We start from the raw sequence: 13917 nt of genomic DNA, 5'->3' as shown, positions 1-13917 counted from the left end.
ATATACAGCGTCCAGCACACAAAGCAGGTGGGATTATAGTGTGCAAGAGGGCTGAGCCTGTCCAAAATAAATTGTCCAAAATAGCTTGCCCTGTTCTCGTAGCCGCCAGGTGCTTGGATAATGGGCTTTTAACAGCCTCGTCCTCACCGTATACATGCCTCTAAAAATCTTGTTTGTCCTCGTAGTACCTCGTACACAAACTCCCCTACACTGTTGCTAAATTTTGAACTTCTTGAAATTAGCACCACGCTCAGAGATGAGCCTTGTTAGCCGAATATTCTGCCTTTAAGAGCCTCTAGAGCCACTATTCTCCCAAGATTGTTGAATAACTGGACTCGTACCAAAGAAAAAACATGCTTTGTGGCTCATTATTCATCCTTCATTATTCGGTGGGACCAGGGTTTAAGTTTCTTTAAGACGTTTCACCTCATATCCGAAAGGCTTCTTTCCTTTCTAACAAGTGACCTATTGGGGTCGCCTGTACAAAAATGTGAATGGGGGTTGAGGCACCTGGAAAGGGATTTCAGGCGCATTGTAGATGGGAGAAAGTTGATGTCATAATCCACCTCTCCTGTTCAGTGATGGTTGCTCACAGTGGACATAGATGGCTTCTTTAATTCCTCTTTGAACCATCTGTCTTCCCGGTCCAAAATGTGCACTCTTCTCCCTGTACACCAAGAGCTGCACCTCCAGTCACCAGTTTGTGACATTCCTGAAGTTCACGGACTATGCATCCCTCATTGGACTCATCTTTGATGGGGACGAGTCTGCCTATAGATGAGAGATCGATCACCTGCTGTCTTGTGCAGACAGAACAATCTGGAGATTAACACCCTCAAGGCAGTGGAGATGGTTGATGGCTTCAGAAAGAACCCAGTCCTAGCTGCCCCCATCACCCTGTGTGATTCCCCAGTCACCACTTTGGATTCCTTCTGCTACCTGAGGATCACCATCACTCAGGATCTCTGTTCTCTCATCATGAGGGCATGGCAGAGAATGTACTTTCTGCAGCAGCTGAAGAAGTTCAGCCTGCCAAAAACAATGATGGTGAACTTCTACAGTGCCAACACTGAGTCCATCATTTCGTTTTCCATCACCGTCTGGTATGCTGCTGCCACAGCTAAGGACAGAAGCAGACTGCAGTGGAGAAGGTGATTGACTGCAATCTGCCATCCCTACAGGACCTCTATGCCTCCATGGCTCTGAGCCGAGCAAGGAAGTTTGTGGCTGATCCCTCCCACCCAGGACATAAATTTTTTGTCACTCTCTCCTCTGGCAGGAGGCTGAGGTCCATCAGGACCAAACCCTTAAGACACAAAAACAGCTTCTTTCCATCCTCAGCTGGACTCATAAACAATGCCAGAGACCCTTAGTTACTCTACGTCTCTCCCCTACTACCATAAAGCACAGATTGGTCATCCCTGCAGTGAGCTGTACTGTACATCTGTACTCCAATCACCTATTTGCACTGTCCCATTTCATTATGTTTTATTTATTTAACAGTAAATATAGTTGTGTCTATTTGACCCTTTTTACTTCTTTTAGAAATGTGTTTCTTATTGTTTATGCACCAATAACACCAGATCAAATTCCTTGTATCTGTGAACTTACTTGGCAGTAAATTCAATTATGATTCTGATTAGCATCCTTGAGATGCAGATGTACAGCTGAGTCTTGTCCTGTCAAAGTAGCTCTTCTATGTTGTACCATGCATTTGTGAAGAGGCTGTTTGGTTTCTCCAATGTGGAGGTCTGAGCACTCGTCAGCACTGGACAGCATACACTATGTTGCTTATCTTGTGTTTGGGAGTTTTATCCTTGGGATGGACCAGTTTTTGCCTTAGAGTGTGACTAGGTTTGAAATATACTGGGGATGTCATGCTTGGAGAAATGTTTTCTAAGTTTCGCTGACAAGCCTGCCACATAAGGGATGAGTGTTGCTTCGCTTGTCCGCCTCATTCTCTGTGCCACCCACCTCAGAGGTGGTGATAATAGATGACGAACTGCTGCTCCACCATGCCACATGTCATGCTTACATTTGATGGAAATTTTTAACAGTTTGCAATGTACAAAAAATAATCAGGTCAGGTCTGGGAGTACACGCTGGTGCCACACGATAAAACACGTGCCACATCACAGAGCTGCATTGGGCCCTGGATGACAAATATCCAGGTAGACACCTGGTCCATCTCCACCTCTCAAAGGAAAAATGAAATGTGGGTGTCATTAATATAAGCATATACAGTGTATTTTAAAACATTTTAAGGTCAGTTATTAGCAGAGCACAATTTAACTTTGGCACTTTAAGAATCCCAGTGAGGAAGTCCTTTATGGTGTAATACTGACCTCTACTGGAGCCACAGTAAAACTAAACAATCCTTTTGTATAGTCTATTCTATAAACATTTTTTTTTATCTTAATGCCCATGTATTGCTGTAATGGAAAAAGAATATGACACTAGACCATTGAATCTTTATTGTATGCAGTATTATTTCACAACACATTTATAGATGTTTGAAATCATTGAGGTTTGATGTATGAATCCACTTACTCACAGTAGGACACATTCATTCTTCCGCTTACTTTGCTCCTATAGAAACCATGAACTTATCTCGAGAGTAAAGAGGAGTTCAGCCGGAAAAATCAAGTAGTCAGCAGATGGAAAACATGAGGATTATTATTTTCTAGAAATAAAAGTCTGCATAAGAGAAGAGTCAGAGAGGAACTGTTCAGACTAAAGCTGTCTCAAATGAAGAAGAGGTTCATATTAAATGTTTAGAGTAAGAACATCAGACTCTTTTCAAAAAAGATGTCTAAAATTTAGTCAGTTTCTTTTTATAAGTATTCACATGAACACACCAGGGAACTAAAAACAGAAAGAAACCACCTGTATCACACTGTGAGGAATCCTTTGAAAGTCTTAATATTTACTGTGTCCTAGAGATGTGTAGTTCAGGTGACGTTCAGACCCAGGCTATCAGAACTGGAGATCAAAGAGGAGGCACTGCATCTCCTCCATCGGGCCAAGTCGCTCAGTGAGGAAATGCCGGAGAGGAGCAGACACACCGAGCAGGAGGTAGGACTTTGAGCTCCAGTCACCTGCCAGTCCGACGTACTGTGCTTTTATGTTTATAATTCAAATCTCACAGCTCTCTGTGTGTGTGTGTTTGTGTGTGTTGTTTTTGTTGAACTGAAAAGAAGCCCAATAAAGAAGACAAAACAGTAAATCCAAAGGACATCCAGATGACAGATGGCGTCCTCAGTCCTGAGGACATACATCCCAGGTATGAGGACACGTTACCACTTCATTTCACTTTTTGGCAGCATTTTGGAAATATTCAGTGAGCACTGTCTAATTTTTTCAGTCTTTTGTGCAGCCCATATGACAAAGGATTTTATTTAAAAGCGACCACATTTGGTTTCATATTAGTAGAATCTCAAGAAAAATAAGGTCAGATTGATTTAAACTATTTTTTACTTTTGCTAAAGAGCTCATTTGTTTCCATGTGTCTGCTTGCTGGTTTGCTGAAAATTAAAGTTATTGCTGGATTATTTGGAATCTTTGTTTTAGCAAGTTTTCAGGGTCTCTACTGCCAACTACTGGCCAGTAGATGGCAGTGTTCATGGCAATATTCACCCTATTGAGATATCCCATAATCCTTTGCGTGCCAGAGAGTTGCTGCAGCCTCTTACTAACATGATGAAAACCATAAAAATGTATATTTTGGTTGTATAATGTTCATTTACAATTGTCGTCATGTGGATTCTCTGTGCGGTTTAGACTGCAGCAGCTGGCCAGTAGATGGCAGTAGAGAACCTGAAAACTTGCTAAAACAAATATTCCAAATAATCTGTTTAATCTGCATGGAATTTAATAAATGCAAACCTAATTACAGACATCTTATATATATTACTCTGGAACAAAGAGGAAAAACAGTGTTGTAAAGGACAATAAGCAGGACATTAAAGAGCAAACTTCACTTTCCCCCCCCAGAATGGAGACACAACCTGAGCTTCTGGCATGTTTACATAAAACAAAAACGTCTATAAACCCAGAGAATATATTCACCAGAGTTTTAGGCACAATATACAAAGAGTTTAATGCTGTCGTCCATGTGCAGCAGTTAAAGTGCAGCCTGATCAGAACGTCTCAATGCATTTCTCCTGTTGTGAAACTTTACCCATAATGCACTGCAGCATGTGTGTCCCAAACATTAAAACCAAAATTAGTGCATTACTTTAAAAGTAAAACATATAACAGATATTTTCAGTTTGTAAAATGCCAGGCATGGTGTTAATTTAAATAACTTGTCTGGAATTAGTTTGGTTAAAATTTTAACCATAAGTTAAAACTGAATGCCTGTTAGATAAGATAAGATAAGACAAGACTTTATTGATCTCACAGTGGAGAAATTCACATGACTGTTGATGACTTGCGTCATATGCCGGTGAGTCAGGATTGTGTAAAGAGAAATTGTCTTTATTCCTTCTTCTCTTTGGTCACCAGGTCTCTTTTGCTGACAGAAATCTAGTCTGACACAGAAGCGCTGGCTCGTTGTTGTGTCAGTAGCTGCTAGTGTTCTGAAATCAATACTGAAAGTTATCGGTTTAGCTTTAATCTGTAACTTCCACTAAATTTTTTAGGGGTTTATCGGTTCAGCTTTATAAAAGATAACTTTTCAGTTAGCACATTAACTGTTATCGAAGCCAACTTTTTGGTTAGCTGTCCTGCTTCCCTCATTGTCATGCCATGCACAAGAACACAATCAATTACAGTTGCTCATATTTCATCTGAAATTACTGTTCTTGGTCTTAGTTTCACTCTTGCTCTTCCTCTTTCTCCTTCTCTTCCTCCTCGCCACCACCTCTCACACGCACTCGTCCTCCTCTGCCTCTCAGAAAGTTGCCCTCCATCTTTGTATCAAAGTTCAGCTCACATGTGCCCTCTGAACTGACTTATATTGGCTTCATCACATCATTAGCAACAAGTGTGTATAATTTTGAGTCATTGTGTGTAAATGATGACATCAGTGCTGTAATTGTGTTTAATTGTGTCTGACACCTGTGTGTTACCATTCTGCATCGCAGTGAGAACTGTGTTTAGTGAATGTGTTTAGAGTTTTGCACAAAAGACTGCATTAGATCTGCAAATTGTGTCTAACTAGGGGAAAACTGCTTAAGATTTTGATCAAAAGAGTTGCTTGTTTCAGGAAATGAGTTCAGGCCTTTGTGAATTTGGTTCAGGGAATGGAGTTCAGTGTTCCAGCAATTCAGAAAAAAAACTGTAATAATACGAAAAATATGGAAAGCTCTTCAATCTCAGCCCACTGACAGCCAAGAAGAAAATCACCACCACTTCGATCCTGCACTTCCAGTATGCCGACTGTCAAGAAAGATGACTTTAAGCTTGCTTTCAGCTTGTTTTCATTTTGGAATATAATACGTGCCATGGGATTAATACACATGTTGTTGGATTAAACTGGACAGTGTTTGGTACTTTCCTGGAGTAAGTGAGGTCATACCGGACTTTTCCATTACAGATGGGGAGGCCCATGGAATGAACTCAGTGGTGAAGATGATGGAATATGTCTAAGATGATTCTAAAATGACAAAGTATGATCAAATGAAGTATTAATGTGTTAAAAGTAATATCTAAGAATGATTCCAACATAACAAGTATGATTAAATGAACTATTAATGTAATAAAAGTAAGAGTTGATTAGAAAACGTATGTTACAAATAAGTAAAATGAATGATTATATGAGTTGTTTTTCATAAAGGGTGCAGTTAGAGAGAAAGAGGAACTAAAGTTGTTTTTCAGTGCAGTTACAGAGAAAGAGGAACTGAAGAAGTTGTTTTTAGTGCAGAGTCAGAGAAAGAGGAAGTTAGTGATGTCGCAAGCGAGGCCAGAAGAGCTGATGATAAAAACAACTGAAAATGATTAAGATGTGATAAGATATGAAATGAATAATAAGGAATGAAAATGTTGTATATGATCATATGAATTGTTTTTATGTGAAAAAGAGTTGTAATGAAATGATTGAATATGATTGATGTGATTCTAAAGACATGATTTAAAAAGAATGAATTCTCAGAAAAGCTGACGTGTTAACGGAAAAGAGGAACTGGAGCTAGTTACTGGCAGCCGAGACATAAGTTACGAGAAATAAGTTCCGCAGATGGCTTCCAGTAAGGGAAGGAGTAGGGGGGAGGTTTTGAGTCACCATCATCCCCATGGTAACCAAGATCAACTCAACAACAACAAGAGTTTTCATATAAAAACTGCAAAACAACAGGAAACAGGGTTATTCTTCCAGGGAGAGGTGCTGTTGTCACTTCTCCCCTGCTACGAGGAGATCACAAGACTTGACCATCTTGTGAGCTGCAATTGGAATCGTGGAGTGAGAGGATTGGAGACATAAGAGATCATTTGAGAGAGTTTTCAACTCCCACTCAGGCCGTCCAGTCACGGAGTAGCAGAGCATTGGAGAATAATCACTGACCTTAAGTCTGAGTGGGGAAGTTTCAACGTTTTCTCTCTCAAGGATCATCACATCATACCAGAGTGGATTAGATCAACTTTTGGTTGATTGAAGAAGGAATAAACTCTTATGTGGATTAATTTCCTGAAGGATTACAACATCGCACAAGGATCGTGGTCAGCTAACAACTAATAGCTGATGAAGAGGAAATCAAGTTCATCGAACTGGGGATTTTAACATCAAAAAACCTCCTTCCCTCACTCCTAGGAAAATTGTTAAGAAGTTAATCCAGTCCAGTCAGAGTAAGATCAGACAGCATTATTAAATCAAAAGCAAAAATCTCTGCCAATTATTATTCTGATTATATTTGAATTATTGTTGTGAAATTATCATCATATAACCGATTTTGATTATGTTGTCAGCACTTGCAAAACCTGCAATAAATTTCCAAGCATGCAGTTAAAGTGTTAAGGCTCGGACATTGGATTTATTGATGCTTCTCAAGGTGTAAAAGTTAAAGTTTTTTGGGTGTATAACATCAAAAAGTGCTCTAAAAGGTTAGTCTGGTTTTTAATGAAATTAACGCATTCTGGGGACTCGCTGTACGAGTCACTAAATTTAAAATCTAGCAACATTCCAAGAGCCCTGATCCATAAGAGGAGAGCTGCCGTTAACGGGCGTGGCCGGCTCGTATCCTGGTTCCAGAGGAGGCTATTCGACCGGGGTGCGAGATCAGCGTCAGCGGGGTGGACGTCCGGATGGAGGCAGTGAGTGGCTAGACGAATCTCCTCGCCACCAGCTTGAACAGCCTTTGTGCAGCCCTGCCGGGTAATACCCGTGGAGACACGAAGGTCGGACCCCAGAGACAGAGAGCTGGTTTTTAGTACACAAACACACTCATTGGAGGGTGAGGGTGTGCCTCGTGTATCTAAAAGAATAAATAACGGGATCTGACACGTGGCGCCCGAACAGGGACCTGACGAAGTGTAGTCAGGTCCGAGGAAGAATCCTGGCCAAAGGAGAGTCTTTTGCCATTGGATAGGTGGAAAGCCCCTGAGTAGACCACCAAGGGAGACAGTGTTGTGGAGAGTGTCGGCTGATGGCCTGTATAGGTCCAGTAACGGCTTGAAACACATCTGTTTTCCAGAGAGGTGAAAATTTGGAGGCGACCACCAGAAGGACGATGTAAAGACAACAGGAGTAAGCATCCCAGGGAGCTGGGATCAAGGACGAGAAGCAGACGTGTCACTGCTGGATCGTCTGAACTGGGACGAGAAGCAGACGTGTCACTGCTGGATCGTCTGAACTGGGACAAGAAGCAGACGGGGATAGCCTGCTGGATCATCACGAAACGACGAGGAAGGGAAGCAGACGAGGGAGCCTGCTGGATCGGATCGTCAAGAGAGCAGGTATGAGAGTATACCGTGCAAAATGGTGATCTACAAGAGAGAATAGGATCATCAACCCGTGAGGTTCCTGAGGGGAGAAGCGGGAAAAGGAGCAGCTGATTTGGAGTTAACCTCTGGAATTAGCGCTGAATAGCCAAGTAGTCTGTCAGTCATCCCTGACTCAAGGCGCCAAGAGAGGCTTTGAGAGGCAGACGACCCGAGACGACAAAGACCATAGCTGGAGTCAAGGAGACGACAGTGGTGGGATCGACAATCCCAGCAACCGAGAGAATAAAGAGAGGATAATCATTACGAAAAGTAAGGTTAGTGTTGAAAACAAGCAGTAAAAATATGGCTGAAGAAGCGTCAGGACCTGTAGCAACCCCTGAATCCGAACCAGACGAGGAAAGAGAAGTGAATATTCGGCCACACAGAGTGGTATTGTATGGACGAGGATATGATTTTTGGGCAGAAACAGTTCAAAAATATGCCAGAGATCAAAGTGTAGAAACTGATGAAGAAAGTTTCAAAGAAGCTATGGCAGAAACTATACACAAATTAGGGATATATTATCCAGGTCAGCATAAAGAGGGGCAGATCATGGCCGTTTTGGAAAGCCCACCAGTCCCAAAGGAGAAGACAGGGACCAGAGAGTGGCTTGAGTGGTGGTGCAAACTTCTTGGAGAAGAGTGGAAAAGAGGACAAATCACCACCTTAATAAGTCCTGAGAAAAGCTATGACTCCGTAGTAAAAATGACAGCTGGGTTGTTGGGAGTAGAGACGGTCCTAGTTGATGTTAAAGCAAAATCAGCGTCCGTGTATGCTGAGTTTAAATCCATGGCAGAACGACTAAAAGGGGTAGGAAGAATGCTTAAGGAACAATATCCTATAATGGAACATAGGAATGGAAGTCAGGTCTTCGACACTGGAGACGAGAGCAAGATACATTTCCAGACGGAGCCCGGACAAAGTGATGAGGAAAACAAGCCAGAGGAAAGTGAAGATGAATTAACATCTCAGGGAGGTCCTAATTCTGGAGTAAATGGTCAAGAATATAAAAGCCCGGACCAGCTCCACACAAGCTTTGACCCGGTGTGGCAAAAATTGCCCTTAGGAAGTGTGAGAGGAATAACCTCAACAGTTAAAAAACAGACAGAACGCTTAGTTGAGCAGGAAAAAAAGACGAAGAAGCCTTCAGGGAGTATCTGGACAGATATTCCATCAATCGCCGGAATGTGGGCCCAGAAGCTTGGGACAGCTTAAATCTGAAGAATGTGTTGCCGGACCGAGTTACCATATTAAAGAGGAAGGCCGTTCGCAGGAAATCTTTAGAAAATCTAAAGCAAAAACCCACCATGTATACATTGAATCTGACTACATGGAGGACTTGAACCCTATGCCCGAAGGAAGCAAAAAAATGGTGACCCAAGATGGAAGACGGGCATATCATTATTTTGGCAGTCCTTGGGATATAGATGGAGATAGTCTCATTGTCTTCACAAATCACAGACTGAAAATTGCCAACCGAAAATTCCAAGCAAAGCTCAAGGAGCGGGCAGGCAAAGAATACCAAGAGGAGCTTAAGAACATAAAGGGGAGAAGTCTGGACGGAAAATCGAAGGTGATAACAAGCGCACCACGAATGGATTATCATGCACTCATACATGTGCCCTTTGAAAGCTACCCAGGGAGAGAAAATTCAATCGAATACACGGAGAAAATGTTGAAAATTCTGGGAATAGCTATTGATTTGGCCAAAGAACGCCAGCATCGGCGAGTGGTGATATGTGTGGACGGATTACGATCTGGACATATGACATGGGAAGAGGCAGAAAAGGTTGCCATGGCAGCCGTGAACCTACACATGCGTACCCCCAGGAGTATGGGGATCAATGATAGAGATTGTGGTGGTCACTAGCAATGAACAGGAGCAAGATCGAGTGAGAAGGGCGCTTGAAGCGGTGAATCTAGGACCAAATAGAGCAGGTCCAAAGAAGGGTGCAGTTGGAGCAAGTGGAGTGGCAACTAGTCCCCCGTTAGTGATGCAGCTCATTCCCATGGCGACAAGTGAGAAAAGATCAGTACATGCTGTGGGAGTGCAGCAATTAAGGATTAAAACCCCACGGCCAACATTAAAACAAGTTGCAAATGGGCTCCAGACTATCATACACCCGACAGGCTCCCAATCACGGATGAAAGAGCCTTTCCAGGCTCCTCCACCGGATAATGGAGAAGAGGATCCTATATTCATTCCTTTACCAGTCGGAAATACTGAAGCAACTGGGGCACCCCGAAAGTCAGAACAAAACGGGGACCCACAACTACAAGACCTATGTCCTCCCCATGAATCTGATATGGATGAGGACCAAGAAAGAGAGTCTGAAGAGGAGATCAATCCACAAGACGCAGAAGAGCATGAACCGCTATCTGTGGTAGGGGAAAGAGAAGTCTCACGCCCAGAACTACGAACTGGACGTTACAGAGGACTAAAGAAAGAAGTTGGCGTGTATAATGTGCGCGTAGCCTCTGAGAGAATTGCAAGAGATGTCAGAGTCAACCCAGTGGAGACCCGAGATAAGCGACAAACCTATGCTCCAGAAGTTGGACAAACTGGGTATGACATCCCAGAAGAGTGGATAGAGCGACAAGATGAAAAGAAAACTCTCGAGGTAACAGCTACTGTCGGAAAGTGGGCTAATATACTAATGTGGCCTTTCTATCCTACATTAACTGCCTGTAAAGAGTTAACAAATAACTTCAGAGTCGCCTATTTAGGCGTTCCCCATGATGTGATGTTGAGAAAACTAAAAACAGCAGCTTTACGGTGGTCACGGCAAGTGTTGAGAGAAACCAATGAAGAAAATCTGGATGATGAAGGAGAAACAATTCCACCATCGTCAGGATTACAAGCGAGCCTCCCAAATCAGAACTTTCCTGCTGGATCTAGAGAGCAAAGTCTGCCAGCAATTCAAGCTGAAATTCAAGCAGACGGCAGGGAATTCCGTGAATTCAAGAAATTAAAGATGCTGGTGAGAGAGAAAGAACCAAATGAAGACCTAAAGGACTATTTGAAAGAAGTGTGGCCCCTTATTGACAGAGCTTCAAACAGTGAAGAGGGTAAATCTATGTGGCTAGCCCAAGTTACCAGTCAACCCATCAGTCGGGGTGAACCAGCACGAAACCATTATGCCAGGTTAGTGTTGGAAGATCCCAACGATGAAGATTTCCATATTGCTCGAGCTAAAGCTGGACTAGACAAAGGTCAAACATTGGTTCAAATTTGGCATGGGCTGAAACAGACGATTTTGCCACAACGCTATGTTAGGGCACTGAGAGAGGTCACAAAAGGAAGAAGAGGGGAGATAACTTTTGTAAAAATGCCCATAGACGGCACTACAGTCCCACAAATGGATGCGGTGGTAAAGAGCTGGGATCTGGAGCAGCAGTTCTATGAGGAAAAGAGGAAGAAGGAGAGCACACCGAGATCAGGACAAAAACAGGTGGGAGTAGAGAAAAGAAATTCAGTGCCTAAACCACCACTTCCTCAGTCACATCAAACACCACAGAGGAATAACCAAAGACCTCCAGCTGGACAATGGAGCTCTCGGCCGAGAGGTCCACCACCTCCACCACCACAATCGCGACCTATACCTACACCTCGTAGTGGTGGCTATCTCCCTAAAGAGGAGTACGACAAATTAACTCCAGAACAAAGAAAAACCCTCCAGGAAGTCCGCCAAGCTACAGCGGCGGCTGGAGGGCAAAAGAAGTAATGGCTTCGGAGGCGCGGGTCACGCTAGACCATGCCTACTGGGAAGGGGACGATATCTACACTGATGTGGATGGAGAACCGTACCTGGTAGACACGGGAGCAGAGGTGTCCATGACCCGCAGAAACCTTGTTACCATAGGATACCTATTGATCCAGTATGCAAATGGGGCAACGGAGAGAGCACCATTTGGAATATGGAAAGGGATAGTTTGGTTAAAAGGCCCCTTTAATTTGATATCAGTCAGGGATTTGAAAGAATTGCATCGGCCCAAAAGACTTCGAACTCTAATAAGACGACGAGTGAAAAAATTACAAGCAAGAGTTGTACGAATGGGTATAACTCCAATTGGAAAGAGTCCGATAAGCTGGTACAAAGAAGTGGATGTACCGGCTGTCACAGAAGAAAAAATTGAAGAAAGTGATTTCTCTGAAGCAGGGAAAGAAAAATTGAGGGAAATTATCTCCGAAGCTGAAGTAGCACGATTTAAAAATGATTGTGGAGATTTGGGGACTAAACACATTCATGTCATCGAAGGAGGAGTACATCCACCGGTGCGACAATATCCCTTGAACCCTGGAGCAGTTGAGGAAATGGATAAAATAGTGAAAGAATTGGAAGCTTTGGGGATCATTCGAGTGGAATTGAATCCGATCACTAACAGCCCCATCCAAGCAGTTAAGAAGCCAGAGTCGGCAGGAGGAGGCTGGAGACCAGTAATCAACTTCAAGGCTCTCAATCGACGAACAATAGCCAATAGAGCGAGTTTGATAAATCCCCAAGGAGCACTGAAAACGCTCCAAATTAAGAAATACAAATCATGCATTGATCTGGCAAATGGATTCTTTTCCCTGCGATTAGCAAAACAGTCACAAGGGAAAACGGCATTCACACATAAGGGGAAAAGTTATGTGTGGCAACGACTCCCGCAGGGATACAGAAATTCACCAAATGTGTTCCAAGCAGCAGTAATGGAAATATTGAAAGATCTGGGAGTAACAGTCTACATCGATGATGTGTTTATCGCAGATGATGATGAAAATGAACACCTAATGCGGCTGCAAAAGGTGATACAGAAGCTCACAGAAGCTGGATTAAAACTCAACCTGAAGAAATGTCAGTTTGGACAATTCAAGGTTAACTATTTGGGATTCCAGGTATCATCAGACTTGGGACTCTCAGAAGGATACCGAGAAAAATTGAGTCAGATTAAACCACCTCAATCTGAGAATGACCTACAGAAAATATTGGGATTGTGTAACTATGTGAGAGATCACGTTCCACACTATCAGAAATACGCAAAGCCCCTTTATGCTCGTCTCAAGAAGAAACCTAATGGACAAGAGCAAAAGCAATGGATTTGGACAGCTACAGATCAGGATTGCTTGGAAAGGCTAAAGAAAGCCATTCAAGATGCAGTTAGGCTGGAGCCGCGTAGTCTGACTACTCGTCTGCTAGCCGAAATAAGCTGTGAAGAAGAGGATTCGGTGGTAAAAGTGAGCAATGAAGGAGGGGGTATGGTAACATTGTGGAGCTATACTCTGTCTTCGATTGAGAGAAAATATCCACCGGAAGAAAAAGAACTGGCAGTCCTGGCTAGAAATTGGAGTGCATTGAAAGAACTTGCACAAGGACAGGGGATAAAAGTTATCACTCAAAGCCAAGTCCACCGGTTCCTAAGGAAAGGAACTATTGAGAGTACTAAAGCCACAAATGCCAGATGGGGAAGGTGGGAGGACATCCTGCTAGACCCTGAGCTGGAAATTGGGCCAAACCAGTCGGCGACAAAAAAGTTACAGAAGGAGAGGCAACTCCCTATGGAGCCATACGACTGGACTATGTACACTGATGGATCAAAGAAAGGTACAGACAATATAGCTTATTGGGGCTATATTCTGAAGTATCAAGATAAGGAGAAATATCGTCGAAAAGGTCAAACGCCAGGGAGTGCCCAAGCTGGAGAAGTTACAGCAATACTGGAAGGACTCTTGGAGTTAAACAAGAGGAAAGTAAAAAGAGCTAAAGTGGTTACAGACAGTCATTACTGCGCACAAGCCCTGAAAGAGGACTTATCCATTTGGGAAGACAATGGATTCGAGGGAGCTAAGGGGAAGCCTGTAGCTCATATGGATTTGTGGAGGAAAATAGCCGAGTTGAGGCTAACAATGGACTTAGATGTGGTACATCAAAAGGCCCATGTAAAAGAAGGAGCACATTGGAGTGGGAACGAAGAAGTGGACCGCTATGTGCAGCTGAGAAAAGTCGTCGTTGTCGGGAT

The 13917-nt window shown here is 43.0% G+C and overlaps 1 protein-coding gene across 1 annotated transcript in view; it reads left to right on the top strand.

The window, feature by feature from the left end:
• The window catches only part of cfap74 (cilia and flagella associated protein 74), a 434220-nt gene that overhangs the window by 305353 nt on the left and 114950 nt on the right, over positions 1 to 13917 (top strand). Inside the window, 2 exon segments of the mRNA XM_034171458.1 lie at positions 2941 to 3075; positions 3198 to 3283. Coding sequence (XP_034027349.1) covers positions 2941 to 3075; positions 3198 to 3283 — 221 coding nt within the window.

The sequence above is a fragment of the Thalassophryne amazonica genome, chromosome 6 (genome assembly GCF_902500255.1).
Source record: "Thalassophryne amazonica chromosome 6, fThaAma1.1, whole genome shotgun sequence".
In the NCBI taxonomy this organism is placed as follows: domain Eukaryota; kingdom Metazoa; phylum Chordata; class Actinopteri; order Batrachoidiformes; family Batrachoididae; genus Thalassophryne; species Thalassophryne amazonica.
Note: the sequence above shows the minus strand (reverse complement) of the source record. Positions and strands in the feature narration are given on the sequence as shown.